General features: G+C 33.0%; 2 protein-coding genes across 2 annotated transcripts; one reads left to right on the top strand and one right to left on the bottom strand.

The window, feature by feature from the left end:
- The first annotated feature begins 8970 nt into the window (after window positions 1–8970).
- Window positions 8971–11199, top strand: LOC120091801 (syntaxin-121-like). Its single transcript, XM_039049929.1, has 2 exons — window positions 8971–9710; window positions 10414–11199. Exons 1-2 carry the CDS (start codon window positions 9176–9178, stop codon window positions 10797–10799), a joined length of 921 nt encoding a protein of 306 aa, XP_038905857.1. The 5' UTR covers window positions 8971–9175; the 3' UTR covers window positions 10800–11199.
- Window positions 11200–18873: 7674 nt separating this feature from the next.
- On the bottom strand, window positions 18874–19362 carry LOC120090809 (extensin-like). Its single transcript, XM_039048516.1, has one exon. The coding sequence runs from the start codon at window positions 19360–19362 to the stop codon at window positions 18874–18876; it is 489 nt and encodes a 162-aa protein (XP_038904444.1).
- Window positions 19363–21759: the final 2397 nt, after the last annotated feature.

Raw genomic sequence — 21759 nt, 5'->3', positions numbered from 1 at the left:
AAAACAAAGCTACCTATAAGAATAACTTTTGCTTCCTCTTCTAAGACTTCTTCTTTTTAGAGAGAGCTAATACCTCCCTCTCTATTTTATCCCTCGTTCTCCAGAGAAATTGATGTATGGTTGATGGGTTGCTCTAAGGGTGTTAAAAAAGCCTGATGATCCGAAAAAATTGATCAACCCAACCCAACTCGTGCGGTTTGAGTTAGGTTATCAATTCATGTAGGTTAGTTTGAGTCCAAATAAATGAAAACTTTATTGGTTGAGTTGGTTCATGAATTCATTCAAATAACTCCAAAACTTTAAAATGTATATTTTTGTGTACTTATGATATAATTATATACACATATTTATTTTAGTTTCATTCAATTTATTTATGTTTTAGATAATTTATTCTCCAACAACTCCTAAAAATAATTTTTTAGCACCTTGGAAAGAAAATTTCATCATGTAAATTGAAATTGAGTTTTTAATTTTAATTCAATATATGAAAACAATTTAATCAAATTTTTACATATTAACATGTTACTTTTTTAAAATAAAAGTTTAAATAAATAACCCGATTAACTCGAACTAATCCAACCTAAATATTTCATTATTGGGTTGGATTGTGTTGGGTTTATTTTTTTTTAATAAGGATTATTTGGATTGAAGAAATTTATAATCCGTTGGACCTAAAAATCTTAAACTTAACCCAAACCAATCCACGAACACTTGTTGATTCGATTTTAATGAATTTCAATTAAAAAAAAAAAAGTTAAGACGCCACTTTTAAAAAAGTTTTGTACATTCAAATTCTAAGACTTGTATTTGTAATGTAGTAGAATAAAAACAAAGTTAAAATCCACTTGGAAGAAGGGTATGATTGCAAATTGCATCCACATATTTGTCCTTATCATAAAAAGCTCTAAACTTTATGAAGATTAAATGATTCAGAAACATTATTGGAGAGAGAAAGATAAACCTAAATGATTTATTTATTATTATTATTTATTTATTTTTTTTAAAGGGGTCTGTTTAGACGCCGGAGGAAAACGACCAAGTCAAAACAGTCTTCAAACGCGTTTTCTAAAACCATTTCAAGAAAGGAATACTCTATTTAATAACTACCAACTTCTTTGCCTTTTTATTTTTTGTTTTTAATATCGAAAAAATTTCAACTAATAAAAAAAAATGTCAAATTATTTTTATATAAAATAAAAAAATATTAGTAAATATTGATAGAGTTCGACATAACTTCTATAATTTTTTTTTTATCGTTGATAGATACTAAATAGACTCTATCAGTCTCTATCAACCTCTATCTAAAAAGATTAAAATTTTACTATTTTGTATAAATAATTTTTCTTATTTTTCTATTTTTGAAAATTTTCTAAATTGGAATTATTTTAATTTCCAATTGTGTAAATTAATGTTTAATATTATCAATTATCAACATTCATATATCGTTTTGTTTCTATTCATTTAAATCACGAGTCAAATGAAATAAATATACCACTATTTATCTAGACATTAGTATCCATCAAAATGTGATATTTAAAGGAAAATACTTAACAACCATAACTTAAGAATTAATTTTCTTGATATTTTTTTAGTTCAACTATATGATTCCAAACATTGACATTTTAATTAATAAAATAATAGTTTTTAATCAATTAAGCTAGGTCTAAATTATCAAAATGAACCTCGCTCAATTGACAGTGTACTATCGACTTTAAAATTAAGAGGCTTAACTCTTTCACTCCATATACTGTTAGAAAAAAAAGATCCAAATTAATAAGTTTTGTTCTTCATTTTGAAACCATATTAAATTACAGGTGACCTTTAATTTTTTTTTCTAAGATAGAGAGATTTGAATCACAATTTTTTTTTTTTTATCTAAAATCTTGAAGTTGTTTCTATTTAACTGTTGTAATTTAAATGGACTATATATTCAAAAAAATTAAAAAAATAATGATAAATAAAAAGAACTTATGGAAAACCTCTTAAAATATATGAATTGTTGTAAAATAAGAACCATATAAAAACAAAACAAGAATAAAAAGAAGCAAAGTAAAAAAAAAAATAAATAAAGAGAAAAAAAAAGTAGAAAGAACAATTGAATTTAATGGTGGTGTGTCTTACAAAAATACCATACACTACTATTTATAAGATATGGAATGATGTATGTTACGAATTCAATGGAGGGTATATTTTTCAACATGAAATTCAATAAGAGGTTTATGAAATTTGGTAACCTATGTAGATTATGGATATCTACACTAAATATAATATTTATAATACTCCCCATTAGATATCCATATTACATAAAATAAATGTCTCGTTAAAACCTTACTAGAAAAAATTCTAATGAGAAAAAAATTATAGTGAAGAGAAAAGAGTACATTATTTATATACTTCAACAATGACTTCATTAAAAACCTTCTTAGAAAAACCCAGTGGGAAAAACCATATCAAGGAAAAAATATATGCAATAAGTTTACTACCCGTCATCATCACTTGAGGTACATCTTATTATCATTGCATTCAAATGTTGTATACTAACTTTTCAAATGTTGTTATAGATAACACCTTCATAATAAGTCTACAAGTCGTCTTTTAAAGAAATTTGTTGGATAATGATGTCACCATTTTCTTCAAGGTCATGAATGTGGAAGTTCATCTATGGTGTTATGTTCATATAATAACATTCTTGGTTAGCCTCATGAATTGTTAGTATTTCAGTAATTGCTACTTCATCGACTCATAATATAAAAATTATTCTCCATATACTAAGTGACCTGATTAATATCTAGCTCCTATGGGTTAGATAAATAATGTGCATCTTCACAACCAACTAGATTATCATACTTATTGATCAGGAAGAAAATAATTCACTGTAAATTAATTTTCAAATAAAACATAATATATGTTCAACTTTACTCCAGTATCTTTCGTTTAGAGGAGTATTATATTTTTGTAACAAAATTACTAAAAATACTTAAACATGTAGTGTATAACTGAAAAATATATAAATGCATCTATTTATAAAAAACTATGGCTCTTCGGGACCTATCTTCATTATCATATCTTTAGATTAGATGATATATCTTTTTCAGAACAACCATAGGAGTGTTCATTGACGTAACTAGTTCATATAAGATCGTTTATGCATAAATTGATGCAACTTCATTTACTTTATGCTTTATTTGCAAGCTAAGACAAAACTTTATTTTTCATAACTTTCATCACAATTTCTTTCCTAACAAACTCTATTGCCTTTGAAAACTGAATTTTTATTATATATTCAAATCATCAACAAATACATATATAGTAAATTTTGATTATAATTTCTTTATAGTATCATATGTACAAATATGATTATTTTTATACAATTACTTCAACAAACTGAGGATTCTCGCCCCGATCAGGAAGGGGATCGATCCAATAAATTAGATATCGCATCCACATTAAATTAAATATGATTCTTCGCCCCAAGGACCTGATCCTGCGGGGATTTTTTCCAACCCTATCTATGTTAAACTATTCATACACAATCAGATAAATTAGATATCTTATGACATTATATCCATCATTAGAGAATATGCCTGCTCATAATCAATACTAGTCTATTTCGAGAATTAATGTGGAATCTATCTCGCCTTTTGTTTTGTAACTTCACTCTATTTGTTTTTTTACAAATACTTACTTGTATCTCACATGTTTGACATTCTTTGGTATCTGGACTACTAACTCTCATAATTTTGAAAAATGAGCTTATTTCTACTGGATTGTTTCTTTCCGCATAAGCTAATCCTTTCTATATCAATATTTTTCAATATATCTAAGTACATCATACTCATTTTCATAAATAATATCAGGAACAACATCATATGCAATAATGTTGTCGACTTTTATATATATGATTCCATCTTTTCTTGTCATGACATATAATTTATCAAGATCTCATTATTATCCTTGGTTTCTTCGATATTCTTATGTGGACTCATATTTAGGATTTCTTCGGAAAGATCCATATTCTTAACTGAGTCATTTTGATTATTGACTATTCTTTTTAGAAGATCTCTACCCTTGAAACCTATTTGAGGCATGGCTCTAACAACTTATTGCATTAGAATATTAATTTTCGATAGTGTATTTGCAATTAGTATATAAACTTAGTCACTTTCTTGCAATTGTAAATGCTCTGTAAATACATGTAGCATTTGTTTTGCAATATTTTATATTTGAACTTCTAATTTAAAGTGATTTGTATGATGATCAAAATGAGACAGTACTTATGCATTTCATTCAATTTTTCCAACTTCTTCTTAATTCCTCCCCTAATGTTGAAAAATTTGTCTCATTAATGACAAATAAAAAATTATGTAGTAAATTACTTCAAAGTATTTATTAATTATTTCACATAGATTTATAACCTCTTATGAAGACTTATTCTAGTTGCTCCATAATCTTAATTGTTACTGTGGAATAATTTAAACATTACTACACGTGAAATATATTTTACTTCTGGTCATAACTCATAAGTCATTTGTTTAGAGCATACACAATAATATGATCTTATACAGATTTAGAGGCTTTACTATTTGAACATAAGTTACAGGATGTTACACTTATCCCAATCAATTATCAAATGTTTGGGATGAAATCTCACTAGTATTATCAAAATAAAATTTTTAATTTCAAAATCATGAAATTGTACTCTTAACTATTTGAGCAACTAACCTTGCAAATGTAAGGTTTTGAAATAATAATAAATATATATATGTGACCATCAACTGGATGCATCAACAAAAACCATAAAATATTTGAATGGTGTAGTTGGTGGATTAATAAATCCAGATATACAACCATGAATCTATGAAAAACATAGAAGAGGTTTCAGCTAGTGAGAGTTTGATAATTAATCTCTTGAGAACAGGCCACACACGATCATTTATTAGATGGAAGAATTCAGTAGATATCAATGTAAATTTCCAATAATTATTTTCATTATTGACCCAAAATGACTCATCATGTTAAATAAAAATATACTTGGATCAATAAATTTCGTTTCATTGTTGCATATCTTAAGGAGTATGTATATAATACAGTTTAGAAGAAAAAACAGACAACTTTTCTATATGCATTTTTCATAGGAGATAATAGATATAGCATACAAATATCATATATTATTCTTAATATCAATATCTTATATGATATCTATTACAACGTATGTCTTCCAAATTTATTAAACTTCTCTTTAATTTACAAGAGAATAAAGTATATCAATGGTAAATTTTGCTCCTCTGGACAAAATAATATTTTCTTTTCCAAAATCGTTTATCAAGTCTATAGGACTTAATATCATATTTGATTTTTCGCTTCAAGTCTTTTGAATTTTGGAAAGGTATTGTCTACTTTAAGTAGAATATATATAGATGCACTATATGCAAAACATAAATATTAATTATTCATATTCTCTTTAGGATATTCAAAAGAAATCCAAATATCTCATATATAAGTGGGTCAAAAAGAATAATCATCTCCCTAGAAGATTCTAAGAAACTCGTAATATCCAAATAATACCATATTTAGGGTTTGAGAAGATAAGTTATCTCTTTAAAAGATTTAAATAAATTCTCAAAATTTGCTTCTATACATCATTTTCCTTTTCATTACGGAGTAATTTATTTTTTTTTAAAAAAAACTTTTAATATACTACAAGTACAATATTATTGTTTCTTTTATATCACATTTGAAAAATAAATTCTCCTTCAAAAAATTATGGTCCCATTTGATAACCATTTCGTTTTTTGTTTTTGTTTTTGTTTTTTTGAAAAAAGAAAAGCTTATTTCCTCCCTATTTCTTACTATGATTTGCATTTTTATAAGTATAATGGTTGAATTTTTAGCCAAATTTCAAAAGCAAAAACAAATTTTAAAAGCTATTTTTTTTTTTGTTTTCAAAATTATGTCTGTTTTTTTAAACCAATGGTAAAAGATAGATAAAAAGAAAGAAAATTGGAGATGAAATTAGTGTTTATAGGTTTAAATTTTTTTTTAAAAAAGAAAAAATCAAATAGTTATCAAACGGGACCTATATGCGTGGTTTTAATAGAATAATTTAATTATTCAACAATCCAATAAATTTCAATTTTAGGATTGCAAACAAAAATTAGACTAATTCAACTCCCAGATAGAGATGTTCCTTTACGATCAGCTTAAATACCTCACCCTAATCCGAACAATCTTTAGATATAGTTTTCTTATAGTTAACTTTTTATTTCTAATTAATTTGTAGCTAATTATTAGATTAATGACCCAAGTGGATTATTATACTTTATTTTTAATCTTATTATAGACTAATTCACGTAAGAAATAATCTTTCATATTTAAAATCTTAAACCTTTCAAATGAAAATTAAAGATAATTCTAGATACTTATCATAAACATATTTGAAAGATAAAACAAAATATTATATTGAGACATAATCTTAACTAAAAGTTTTTTTTAAAACATAATTAACAATTGAAAACAATTGAGCATGATTTAATTACAATTGTACCAAATAATTTAAAACATAATCACACCCATAATCAAAATTAATTAGCAAAAATTGACTAGCATATATATACTTGGTAGTCCTAAGAAATTGAAGACAATTTAAATTACATTGATTTTAATTATTATTTCATTTTCAATTTAAAATTTACCCCACCCTTATACTTGCTTCCAGTTTGGAATCAAAATTACCATGCAACTAGATTGACTTTTACCATTCATCTAATTAAAACTTAAAAATAACTCACATCAAATATACCTTAACAATCAATTTGCAAATACATAAATCATATATATGACTAAATTAAAATACCCATCAGCTATGAACTTTAAATTTTAAATACTTTGAAAATATGTTGATCATTCAAGTGGGCCTTTTAATGTTTTTGGTATTCCAATAAAAAAAAACTCCAATCTCTACAAACACTTCAGTGGTAGAGACTCGTGCTGATAACATGTTGTAAAAAAAGATCAATATAAGAACAAACAAGAATAAAAAAGAGCAAAGTAAATACAAAATAAAGAGAAGAAAGTAGGAAAGAACAATTGAATTCAATTGACACACCACTATTTATAGGACATGGGTGATGTATATTACAACATGGTATTCAATAGAGGGTGTATGATACATCATGAAATTCAATAGGAGATTTATGAAATTTGTTAACCTATGTAGGTTATCGATATCTATCATAACAGTTACATTTATCATATGAATTAAATAATTGACAACTCTAAAAAGTCTACCCTATAATTAAATTTATAGTTTAAGTTGTTTACCCTATAAAAAATTAAGTTCTAACATAATGTTGTGTTAATCTTTTGTAGTATAAGATTTGAACATCTGAGTTTAAAAATGGAATACATATCAATTATTGATTAGATATATATATTTTTAAATACAAAAAATGTTAAATATGAATTTAACTACAATTAAATTAATTATTTTAAATGAATGAATAGAAAATTAAAACTAAAAACTAAAAGTGTATATTAGTGAAAATTCAAAGGCAAAAATGTAAATCTTGAAACTAGGACGAAATGAAAACTAAACTCAAAATTTTTAGTAGGTTGTAACATTTTGAAACCTATGATCAAAATAGAAACCAAACTCAAAATATGTAACATTTCGAAATTTAAGATGTTTTTAAATATATATATATATAAACCTCTTCACTAAAAGTTAAAGGCTAAATTATAAAAAATGTCATTGAATTTTGCACTGTGTAAAAAATGTCCTTGAACTTTTAAAAGTTAAAAAAATAACCTTATATTTTTAAAATGAATTAAAAAAATATCTTTATCATTAGTTTTGGATGGAAACTGTTAAAGTTTTATTTAAAAAATACTCTTAAACTATCAAAAGTTTAAAATATTCTCAAACTTACAAAAACGTTTTAAGAAAAACACCTTACTATTAATATATGAATAAAAATTGTTAACACCTCATTTCTAAAATACCTCTAGCTTTCAAGAAGTAGCATTAGTACTATTATCTTTTTTACAAAATATATATCATTTATCAACATCACATTACCTCTCAATTTCATTCCTTTGGTTCCCCTACTTTAATCTATTACCTAACATTTCTCTATTTTATCTCTTTTTTCTCCTCTCTTACTCTCATTCTTGTTAACTTTTTGACATTTGTCTATCTCATTAAAAAAAAGAGTTGCCCCCAATTTACGTACACAAATTTAACAAAAATAATGAGAATAATGGAAGTGCCAAAGGAATCTTAGATCTTATGTGTTTTAATAAAGTTGTACATTACTAGTTGAGTGTGTGCTAATAGAAAAAAAATATTCTTTTTGCATTTAGTTATTTATCGTAAATTTTAAGGGGATATTTTGAATTTAGAATCTTAGGAGATTTTGTTGCTTTAATTTGATGTTTGAGTTTATATTTTGTTGTTGGAAAATTGGTATAATATTGGAAAAATGTGAGAAAACTGAGAGTATAGAGGACTAAAAAAAACTTCAAATAAATAGATCACTTTACTAATAGTAGGAACATTTTTTAAACTTTTTTTTTGTAAGATAACAAACAACTTTGAAAGTTCAAGGATGTTTTTAAACAAGTATTAACAGTTTGTTTTTATATACTAACAACAATGATATTTTTTTAGAAAAATTTAAGAATTTTCAAAAATATTTTTTAAACAAAACACTAATTATCTAAAACTAATGATAAAGATATTTTTTAAGTTTAAAGGTATTTTTGAAATTTTTGAAAATTTAAAAATATTTTTTTATGGAAAGTATCAGAATTTAGGGGAATTTGGGCTAATTTAGCCAAATTTAAATTAGGGGAAAAAAATAATCTTAGAAGCTTGTTTTTTTTATGTATAGGACTGGTTCCAACTTCCAAGTCTGATCATCCATCCTTCGGAGGGACTTCCTCTCTTCCATTTCTTCTTCACCTACCCCACTTCTCCGCCCACCCCTTTGACTTTTCTTTTCCCTTTTCCCTTCAGATTCCTCCATTTGTACTCCTTTTGACCCGTTTTTCCTTCTTTTCTCATATAACCCATCAATCCCTCTTCTGGGTTCTTCAATTCCCCTGTTTCTCAACCAACCCATTTCTCCATTTCTCCATTTCTCCATTTTCCATTTCCTCTTCTGGGTTTTCACCAATGAACGATTTATTCTCCTCTCGATCCTTTTCCCGCGACACCCATGTCGTTGAAATGGGCAACGCCTCCTTTTCCCCTACTGCTGTTAATCTCGACAAGTTCTTTGAGGATGTTGAGTCCGTTAAAGACGAGCTCAAGGAGCTTGAGCGACTCTACTCCAACCTCCATGACTCTCATGAACAGAGCAAGACGCTTCACAATGCTAAGGCCGTCAAGGACCTCCGATCTCGCATGGATTCTGATGTTTCCCTTGCTCTCAAGAAGGCCAAGCTTATTAAGGTCCGATTGGAAGCTCTTGATCGCTCCAATGCTGCCAATCGGAGCCTCCCTGGTTGCGGTCCCGGTTCTTCTTCTGACCGGACTCGGACTTCTGTAGTCAACGGTTTAAGGAAGAAATTGCAGGATTCTATGGAGAGTTTCAACAATCTCAGGCAACAGATCTCCTCTGAGTACAGGGAGACCGTTCAGCGAAGATATTACACTGTTACTGGTGAAAATCCGGACGAGAAAACCATTGATGTCTTGATATCTACAGGTGAGAGAACTCAAAATTGACTGTGTCAAGTTCCGTGTTTACTAATTTGGCTTGAGGATGATGAAATTTTAAGACCCATCAGTTGCTGGATCACCATGATTTGTGATGGAAATTTGTTCTGAGATGTTGGTATGGTCACATGATATAATACGAAATACATCTTATTATGTTTAGTTAGAGTATAAATATTTGTTCCAAACTGCATCTAATGAGAAGTTGTATGACTGTTATATATTTTCCCCATTTGAATGTGTTTAGAAATGCTTGAAGATCATCTAAACTTGCTGTAGGGTGATGTTTATGGGGGAATGGATTTTGCTTCTTTTATCCCATTTTCTTATGTTCTCTTTCAATTTTCTAGGAGATGGATGCCATAATTTGGTGAATGAATAAGAATGAGTTTCAATATCTTTGGAGTTGAAGGATGTAGTGTTTGGTATGTGGGAAAGAGGGAGATATGAGTTTATTTTGTATTGGAAGTTGGAACATGAAGTCTTAAAATAGGATTGCTAGAAATGAGATGTTGGATTGTAATTGAATTTGAAGTCTAATCCCATGGACTCATGCTTGTGTTCCACATTCCTCAATCATTGTATATCGAATGTTCGTTTGATTATAAGTTCAATTGTTCGAGTTGATTTCTGAAATCTCAAGACAAATAATGAACATCTGCTAACATGATATGATATCTCCAACTATGCAGGTGAAAGTGAGACATTCTTGCAGAAAGCCATTCAAGAACAAGGTAGAGGCAGAATCCTAGATACCATTAGTGAGATCCAGGAGAGGCATGATGCTGTAAAAGACCTGGAAAGGAACCTCAAAGAGCTGCACCAGGTTTTCTTGGACATGGCAGTCTTGGTACACGAGCAAGGCGAGAAACTTGACGATATCGAAAGCCAAGTGAACAGGGCTCATTCTTTTGTTCGAGGCGGCACGCAGGAGTTGACAACAGCCAGAGTATACCAGAAAAACACCCGGAAATGGACAATTATTGCCATCATCATTTTGCTGCTCATTGTCCTGGTAATTGTCCTCAGCCTGCAGCCTTGGAAGAAAAATAACAGTGGTTCACCCACAGCACCCTAAAACGCCTGGTTTAAGGCCTCTTTCCTATGAAGTTCGATGAGTCGTCTCCTACCGAAAAACTCTCGATCGAGTCCTCACACTATACAGCTGTATGTTACTGCCCATATTATTTGAGACATCAGGATCTTATTATCTATTTTTACCTCATCTTGTTTCCATTTTTTCATTAGTATCATTATTTCTTTAATTCTATAACAGTTTAGACATGAAGAGGTTAGATGGAGAATGGCTTAATTGATGAAAAACCTTGAGGTCTTGATGTCATTGAGGCAGGGTTGGTTCCTGTTGGGTTAGACATTGTTGTATACATCCTTTGGATTTTAGATTCTTTTGTGTAATAGATTTGATACTTTTTGGAGTGATTTAGTTTATATATTATGTTCTTTCTGTATCCCACTCACAAACCCCTCCATGTGCTTTTCTTTAAATTCTAAATAATAAAACCCTACCGTTTCTCTCGAAAAAATGGTTAATCTGAGTCAAACGTTATATTTTCTAACAAAAAAAAAGTTAGAGGTTCAAGTCCCTACCCATAAAAAACGTACAACGTGAAAAAGTAAAAAACTATACCAACAAAAGAAAATTTTAGGAGGAAGTAAAGTTAATATGTGACATTTCTTGGTCGGACAATGTCAAAAGATGGTTAGAATTTCACATTATTGTTCAAATTGAACTCATAAATATTTGGTTTATACTTTTCTTTTTTGTTTTCTTCTTAAACTAGATATTTACCCACAACCACTTTGTTGTGTAGTCAACTTTTTAATAACTTCTAAATATTTTAAATAAAGTTTAAATATAAAAAATAGTTTTCAGACTTCTTTTTCAAAATTTGTCAATTTGTCTACCTCTAAAAATATGAGAGAGAAAACAGATTGTAAATAATTTCTTTTAATAGAAAAAAGTGAAAAAGAAATTAAACAAAATGTGGATATGTTTGTGATGAAAAGGGGGTTCTCAATTATGCAGTAGAACTTATTTATTTTTTTCAGGTGGTCTAGAACAACAATAAGATGACCTAATAATAATAATAATAGTAAAACAACCCAAAAATGTTGAAGGGTTTCTACTTGAAAAGGTGAGCAATGAAAAAATAATAATAATAAAAAAATAAGATGAAAAACTATCTTCAACATTTTGTGCTCTCTAAATTTAATTGATCAATAGATTGAAAGTTATAAACTTACATTTAAACACAAGAATACACACAAAATATAAAGTTTGGGAGAGACTAAACTCGAATATGAAATTTTATTCAACTTGTTCTTTCTTCAAATGACAAAATTACATTCCTATTTATACTGATTGAATAAACACAACACCCCTTGACCTATCTGATTCAACCAATAATTTCTTAAGTTACATGAACTAAATTAGATGGATAACGCATTGAAGCTGATAACGTATCTAAATTTTTATATTAATTAAGTCTTTTGGAATGATTAGGTACCTTATAAAGTTTGAATAAAGACAACTCTTCACTTGGTTGTAATCATTCAACTTTTCACCATTACATTATATGCTTATCACCTTAACTTGAAAGTACGCTGTGTTTCTAATAAACTTCTAAGTTTTATTCCATCATTTTGCATAATACAATTTCTAATAATTGAGTTGAATTTGAGTTGACCTCCATTGACTTTAAACATAAGCTTCATCTAGTTTGATGGACTGATTAATCACTCATTTCTCAATCAGTTTTGAGTGTTTTTCAACTAAGTCTCAATTATTTTAAATTTTCAATCCAGTCTCTTGCATTTTAACACCTTTTAAAGGGTGAAAGAAGTACCATTTCTTGATTCAGACATTTGACGAAAAATAGAAAAATAGAGAAATAAGAGATTATAAACAACGCATTTTGTTGATTCAACATTTGATGTATTAATTGCTTTCAAAAAGATATTCCAACGAAGATTTTAAATGGATTATTTTATAAAAATTTATGGATTTAATTGATATAAGTTATTTATTTATTATTATTATTATTAAAAAGAACCGTTATATGCATTATAAATATTAGAAAATAAATGGCCAAATGCTTTGTTTTAAAAGGACCATTGTCCCCCATCAAGCCAAGTGTGTCAATCTACAATTGCTCCATGTGTCCAATGTCAAAGCATCCTTAATGTCCATGTAATGCCACATCATATTTGCCAATTTTACTATAAATAGTGGTCATTTGTGGATGTCAGAGAGATGCACATGGGAGGAAAAATCAAAGAGAAATTTCATTATTTTCTTTATTTTATATATTTACTTATTTATATTATATTATATTTTCTCGATGTCCGTATTCCCCTTATGCCTCATTTTGCTCCTCAATTTTACAACACATTATCAGCACGAACTCCTATTATTTTTCCTGCTAAAGGTAGGTCTCAAAGGTATGTCGTTTTTTTCCTCTTTATTGTAATTAATAAATTAAATATTATTTTTCATATATTAAATTTCTAATATAAACACAATATTTTGTGATAGTATTTCCATGAAAAATTTTACAAAATTAGAATTTGTAGCATTTAATTTTAATGGTAATAATTATTTGTCATGAGTGATTTATGCTGAAATACACCTGGATGTCATAAAGATATGATCATCGGAAAACATGTATTCTTCCTAAAACTCCTTATGAATGGATGCAATTGAGGTTCCAAGATTTCAAATTAGTAAATGGATGCACGTGAAATAATTATGTGGAGAGAGAATTATTGATGCAAATATGTTAAAGAAGACATACAACAATACATGTCTTGAATATGCTCCTAAAGTAGCAATATCGAGAGATATTTTAAAAGTATTATGAACTCATCTTATGTCTTCTCGTGACTAAATGAAATAACAAGTTATTTATTAAAAAAAATAATGAATCTTAGCTAACTAAGAGCAACAACATTCCCTGAAGTGATAGTTGTGGATTTTAATAATCGTGAACATGGTCGAGGTTTGTGGTGCATGGAAAATGAAGTCAATAAATATGCGTTCATCGTTCGTTCTCCATGCGTCGCTAGTCATACGTTGAACTAAGGGATATGCAATATGCGTCTAAGAATTTATGCAATGACCATGCGTTCCTGCCACAAGTTTTCTTACTCTCTCGCCAAGTATAATGAGATCGCAAGTTTCTCGGGTGATCCGAGGTCGAACTCAGGGACTTGTAGCTAAATGTTATGAAGTAAAGTGTTTGCGGCGAAGAATAAAATAATATTGAAGTTAAGGGCTATGCGCTACTCCTACTCCTAACTAAACAGATTAAGTAGTGGAAGTATGACTATGAGAGGTAGAGACATGGAAATTGTTAATGCGTAATAAGATGCATGGGAAAAATAGTAAAATGGTGGGGATGACTTCATCGCATCAATAAGCTTGATCGTAAGGGTAACCCCAGCCAACACAAGCTATGTGATTATGCTATACACACTTGACGAAGATGCATGCGATGCATATGCGATACTGTCGATAGAACTTATGTCTAAGTCTCTATTCTTGCTCACGTGCACCTACACATAAAGAAGGTGACCACATACCACCGTATCCTACTTTTGGACGCATGCGATGTGATCGCATACTTTCATATTCTAACTATAGGGTGCATACACTGTGTAATAGCAAACAGAATTTATTTCTAACTTCTGTTCTTGCTTATGCATTCCAACCTGACTCTCTCAAGCTTAGATTTGGTTTTTAGACTACTCTCTCAAGTATGCCTAAATGATGAATGATGCACTCTGATAACTTGTAGAAATACAAGTTATTTTTGCTCTTAAGTTGGAACAACTAAGGTTTTTAATGATAGATTCTCCTCATTTTTAGAAGAAGCGCATGGATTTATTCAAACATTAGCAAACTCATACAAAAGAAGTTTTATTACTAAATATCGCGCCACAACACATTGTATTGCAGGATTTCAATGCAAGGATTAACGCTAACGCATTAGATAAGTGCTGCAGGAAAAGCTCTAACGCATGGGCCATGCGTCGGAGGGAGTTCAACGCAGAGAAGATTCATTGCTCCAGGCTGATTGTGTCACATCACCACTTGCAAGTATGGGCACCTGCAGCAGGAGGCGTCTAAAAAGCTTCCGAGAGTCAGACGGTTAATCAGGGCATGGACTTTAATGCTGACCAGGGCATTGACTTTAATGCTGCCCATTCATCAAGTGGACGTGACTAATGCCTATAAATAGATTAAGTCCCTCCAGAGTCAAGAAGTTCGGAAATTATCAAGATCATTACTCTCTGTATATTGTAGTCATAGTTTTAGTTCTTAGAAGCTGTGCTGTGGTGCTAGACGATCAGAAGGGTTGAGAACCACCACCACCGTCGATCAAGGAGTGGAGGAAGCCATTCTTGAGAAAGACACTTCATCCAATTCCTATACAAGTGATTGTACACAACGGGATTGAACTAAAGAAATACAAGGGATTGTATTCTTTGGCTTGACTCAGATTCCTTCATCTCATTTATTGCTTTCACTTCATTTGATTAAATATTACTTTTGTAAAGACTCTGTTTCTTTATAAAATTCATATATTCGATCCATCATACTTGCCATTGTTTATTTCTTGTTTATGTGAACGCATTAATACTTTATGCCAAACTTCATTCCAACATTCAAGCAAACTTGACAAATTGGTAAAAAGCATCTCTAACTTAGATTGTTCAAAAGAATAACTAAGCTGCATCAAGTAGGACGCCTAGTACAGCTAGAGATAGACTTACTGGTGTCTATTGCATTCTGTGTCAAACGCATGCATCCTAGAGATAGGTTTTGTATGTTATTCGCATTAAGAAATGTTGAAAGAAGTCTAACGCATGAACAAAAGATAAGCAAATCACTCAATCTCATCTACATCACATCCTGGTTTGTGTACATTCATCTTAGACCGACACATCCACTTACATTAAACTCCATTCTTACATGATCCATCACTAACTACTCAACTCTTTTGCATCTCTTGCACAGGCACAGCAATTTAGTGTAAATAACACATTTCTCATATTTATTTAAGAAAACCTCTACAGTAGATACAATGCAAGGTCTGCATTTGGTTAACTAAATCCCTGAGTTCGACCCTGGACTTACTAGGAACCTAAATTAGATTTATAGTTGGGTCTGGTTTAGGAAAACTTGAATGTCATTAGAAGAAGTTATGTGCATTATGCTGCAAATATCTGATGCCCCAACGCGTTACATTTACTTAAACACATCAAAGCATAAACGCATCATTTACACTTAGAACTTATTCTTCCAATTTATTTTATACAAAATACTCCTAGAGCGAATCATGATAGCAACGAACACGCTCATAAGACAAGGTAATCACATAAAACATGGTTGACATAAGATTATTCCTATCTCTAAGAGCACTGCTTACTTTGCTTAATGCGTTCAACTACTTACCCTCTCGGGCAGTTAGTCGCAACTGATCAGCTTATAGACAAGCGTTGCTATAGCTTCATATGTCTATGCTGCATGATTAAGTATGCGATACTATAGCGGTCTTACTTAGTCGAGCAATGAAAGTAATGGATGATAAGAAGAGGTAAATGAAGATGGAATTGAAGAAAATAGAGAAATGCATTGATCACAAAATGTATTAATCTCTTAAGCCACAATGTAAAACAAATACAGAGATAAAGGAGATATGGAAGGCTAGATGGGCAATGTCTTGCTTCCATCAGATGTGTGTCAAGGATGCCGGTGGTGCCATGGATGGGCGGTGGAGTAATCTCTCTCGAGATCTATCTCCGGCAGAGCTCCGGTCGTCACTTGGAATGGTTGAAGGGATGAATAATTCTCAAGACTATCTTCTCACGATTTCATCTGGATCACAAGGATCTGCCCTAAGGCAGAAGCTCAGATGATTTCAAGTAGTGATCTAAGGCTCCTATTTATAGAGCTCGATCGCTGACAACATTAATGGTCCTTCTCTGAAATTCTGCTGCTAATGGCGTGATGGACCTACTCTGAATCTCTGCTACTAACGGCGTGGTAGGTGAAATGTCAACATCACCTTTTGATACTCCCAAGGTATGTGTTCGTGCTTGGTTTCCGAAGTATCATCGCATTTCACCACCCTTGCGTTCATCCCTCTATTATGGTTATTACTCTGAGCCATAACCTCTATGTGATAGACACATGCGGTTAATGGCATGCTCGAACGTATGCGATCGCCTCTGCGATGGCGAGATTCCCTGCATGCGATCGATTCCTCTATAGCTACAAAAATAGACAATTGGACGTAAAATAACGCATAATAGTAGGCAGTAGGGTTGGTTCTTCATTTCTTCCAACTGGGTCTTCAAAATTTGCTGCATTGCTCGATTCTAACCCAGTTGGTTCAAAGATTATTGGAGAAGGCACGAAATTGGGAATTGGACTTGGTGGGGGTGAAGGAAGAGAATAAGGGATGTCTTGATCCATATGAGTTGGTTTTTGGTGCGTTTGTTCAGGACTCCCTTCTAACGGGGCCGATGGTGAGTCATGGAGAGTAAGGTTGAGGATTGGTTGCGCTTCTTCACCTGGAAGTTCAAGCTTAGCTTCATATTTTTCATGCTTTGAAGCTTCATCGCTGTGTTCAACAATCTGGACGCGTTTTCTTTTGGGGGCGCGTTTTGATGATCGAGGCTTGGTTGCCACTTCCTTGGTGGGTAAGGCAGGTTGATGCGGCGAGCCGCGAAATAGATGCCTTACTAACTTTTTATCTATCAAGCCATCGATATCTTCATGATCATCCCCCAAAGGGATGCCCCCTGTTCACACAATGCATAGATCAACCATGGGAAGTATAGTTGCCCTCTTGGTTTGGTCTTGATGGCCTTGATTTGAACCCTTATTATTCTTCTAACGTCTAAAGGGATGCATTGCATGATGCAATAGGTAGCCAGGACGCATTCCTTTGACAACGTTTCATCATGCGTTGTAGGCATGATGCTCCTTTTGATCAAGTAATAACATAAATTCGCGTTTGGTGTTTAGTTCCTGGAAGCTAGCATCTTTGCTCCATTTCTAGAAGCTTGCCACTTGCTTCCAAGTTTGGCTACCGTTCTTAACGCATCTTGCAATTGACTTGGTGTTGGCTGCTCTAAGATGCGATTACCTTCCGCGTCCGAATTATTATCAATGTTGAACACTTTGTTGATCTTGTCGGCTGAGAAACGCAATAATACCCCATCAACGAAGGCTATGTTCTTCTCTATATCAAACTTACTATTGTAGAACATGCGGACGTGTTTAGGCCAAATACATATGTGCCCAACACAGAACTGATTCCGCCCCAATGCGTTTATTGTTTCTATTATGTATATAGGCAGTGGGTGGCGCTCAGGAAAGAAGCCCTTTCCTACAAGTATATCACTGAATTGGCACTTTCTTCCCGAGGTCTTCTTAGGTAACGCGTCGGTTACCTTGCGTTTTCCTACCGTGTGCTCTTTGGCTTCCCTTACCAGTTCTCACAATTCATTCTCCAATTCCATTTGGAGAGCCGTCTTTCTTCGCCTTTGCCTTGCGGGCTGGTAGTCTTCCAAGTCCTTCTCTGGTGAGTCGTGCCTTGAGCAACTCCTATGCGTTGCATCCTCAGAGCCAGATGCAGATTACTCATCTTCTTCCTCCAATATTAACTTTCTCTTCCTTGTTGCTCTTTTTGATTTTAAAGGCCCTTCATTCACGTCAGTTTGGCATGAATGAGATGCGTCTGGGCCAATTCTCCCATCTTCTTCTCCTCTATCTCCTTCTCTATCTTCTTCTATTAATTTTGCCTCTAGCATCATAGCGTATCGCTCCGCTTCGTCCAAGTCGAGTGATGTGTTAGGTGTGTTGGAACACATCACTTGATTTTCCTCTTGGCCTTGATTGAGGCTCGCCAAAATAGCTCCAAATACTTCCTGCTCGTCCAATCGAGCCAATTCAGCCAACTCTTCAGGGTTACGCTCTGATGCAGGACTGTCAGAGGAGGGTATGAGTGGAGTGAATAGAGGGGTGTCCACTAGGGTATGAAGCGTCCCAGGGGAGGATATGACGATGGGCGAACGCGGTGGTTGGCTAGACATGTCTGAGTCGATAGGGTAGATGGTTGCTAAGGGTTGGATTGAAAGTGGAGGCGGTGGACGAACGGCTGGAGATGGGGCATTGTGGAGGTAGGCTGGAAGGGGGTCATGCTAGCACCCACTGGGGTTATGTTAGGAATGAATGGTGGTGGGGCAGGCTTGGTGTAAGGCTTAGAGGTAGTCGTAGATGACGGACGTAACCTCAGTTTTGCAGGTGTTTTGGGCTTCGGCTTAAGGGTACTTTTGGGTTTTGGTTGAGGGGTCTTGGCCGGAAGAGTAACGATTGCTTTGGAGGTTTTGGAAGGGAGTTTTGTAGGTGTTGTGGTGGGCTTCGATGGCCTTTGGGAGGAAGAGGAGGTTGCTCCGTCGTGCGTAGGTTTGGATTGGGCAAAGGGTTTAGAGGTTTTTTTAGGACTTGGGGGAGGCGAAAGTGAAATAGACGAGGAAGAATAGGAACTTACCGGCAAGTCGTTCCTAAAGCTCGCGGTTTGGTTCTGGCTATCTGAGGCGGATGACATTGTGGTCGGAGGTAGGCTTGAGCAAATCGAAGGTGAGGGAAACGAAGAGGCTAGGTTTTTTTTTCTTTTTTGTTTCAGAGAGCTCGAGAGTGAAATGAGGAAGAAGAAGGAAATGAACCGTTCGATCGTTATATAGGCTGAGAAAAGGTTAATGGGCTACTGACGTCTATAATAAATGTAAAGCTGAAGGGACGTCTTGGGCTTCTAAGCACTCGAGTGCTTTTATATTCTTGAGACGTGTCCCTTCAACTGGGCCATGCGTTAGACTTGAGTCTAACGCGTCTGTTATTCCCAACTCGATTATACACAACTTTTAAAAAGAAAACAAGTAAAATTTCTAATTTATGAAGGCAGAAACAAAGAACAATCAATCTTGAAATCATAGGCAGACAAACAAACCAACAAACGTAAACGCATTATAAAATACAGAATGCAAAAAGACAAGGATAGAGGAAGCGTCCGGGATACTTCGATGGGGGCCTTAGCTGGCTTCGCGTAGTGCGAGAGATGACTTTTGACGTTTCAGTCCATCTTCAAAGTATAGCTTTACTTTTTGGCCATTTACTTTAAATGCGTTGATGCCATCTTCTCGAATTAATTCCACTGCTCCATATGGAAAGATTGTCTTAATGATAAAGGGTCCTGACCACTTGGATTTCAACTTCCTTAGAAACAAATGCAGACGTGAGTTGAAAAATAGAATTTTTTGGCCAACAACAAGTTCTTTCTTACTGATGCGTTGGTCATGCCAACGCTTTTTCTTCTCTTTGTATAGCTTGTTGTTTTCGTACGCCTTCAATCGCCACTCCTCGAGCTTATTGTGCTGAAGTTTGAGTTTAGCGCTCGCGGCGTCCAAGTTCATGTTTAGCTTCTTAACTGCCCAAAACGCCTTGTGCTTTAACTCTAAAGGTAATTGACAAGGGAGTATGGAGACATACCTATAGGGGTTTTGTAAGCAGTCCTGTAGACCCGGAGAGCTTCATCTAGCCTCTGTGCCCAGTCCTTCCATGTTGCATTGATGAGTTTCTCCAGGATAGATTTGATTTCTCGATTGGATACTTCCACTTGATCGTTTGTTTATGGGTGGTAGGCAGTAGCGATCTTGTGCCAAACATTATATTTTGGAAGTAATTTAGAAATGATGCAATTAATGAAGTGCGTACCTTCATCGCTTATCAGGGCTCTTGGCGTTCAAAATCGCGTGAAAATGTTCCTGGTAAGAAACTTGGAAACAGTTGACGCATCATTCCTAGCACAGGCTACTACTTCTACCCATTTTGACACATAGTCTACTGCAAAAAATCAATACTCCAAACATCAAACAGCTCAACTTCGAGAATATTGTTCAAGGGCATTGCATCCCTTGAAGAAATATTCCCAATCCGTTGGTAGGGGTCACAATTATGAACAAACTCCCTCGTGTCTTTGAAGAAGGTGGACCAGAAGTATCCGCTCTGAAGGATCTTCGTAGCGGTTCTCTACCCATCGAAATGCCCTCTGTAAGGAGAGTCATGACACTCAGCTAAGATGCGTTGTGTCTCCTCCTCCGGAACGCATCGACGCATTATGGATTCAGAGCCTTGCTTATATAGAAAGGGTTCATCCCAAAAATAAAACTTGTTGTCATGTATTAACCGTTTCTTTTGCTGAGAGTTGAAGTTCCCAAGGAATTTCTTGGTAATTAAGTAATTGACGATGTCCGCATACCAAGGTTCCTTGCCTTCAACAATAAACAGGCTTTCATTAGGGAATGCATCCTTGATTTCACTTTCTTGATCTTGCATTTTTGAGCCTTTACTAAAATCCTTGAGTGGCAGAGCAGCTAACTTCTGGGGAGATAACCACTACCTGAAAAACGGGAAAACATTTGGAAAGAATGAGCTACTAGCCCAGTAAGTGACTAATAAAACATAAATATTATGCTCATTACTGAAAACTTACCAAGCAAGCTCATACTTAAAACACATGAAACTATTGGAAATCATTAAACATCGGAGTCCTTCGTTGAGAGAGCACCTTTTTGCTCAATCCCTCAACATCAATCCTTAGTGGTGTGGAGTAATCTCAATACTACCAACATCTATCCTACCTACACGCATGTGGTATTAACTAAGTATTGTCATACCTTGGGTACTATGGCCTGGATACCTTTTCATAATTCTTCGGTATCAGAATCATCATAATCATCATAAAACTTACTCATTGAAACATAAACACTTGAAAGCATAACATAAACATATGCTTTAAACCTCTTCATTACATAATCATCACCTATTAACGCATGCCTCATAATATAAAGTATAAAATACTTAAAACATGCTTTCATAAAAATCTTTAAACTATGCATGCGTTAGGGAAGCTCTTGAAAACTAGTTTGCTTGGAAACTATCAGTTTAG

This window comes from Benincasa hispida, chromosome 11 (genome assembly GCF_009727055.1).
Source record: "Benincasa hispida cultivar B227 chromosome 11, ASM972705v1, whole genome shotgun sequence".
Taxonomy (NCBI): Eukaryota; Viridiplantae; Streptophyta; class Magnoliopsida; order Cucurbitales; family Cucurbitaceae; genus Benincasa; species Benincasa hispida.
This window is presented reverse-complemented; position numbering and strand designations above follow the sequence as displayed.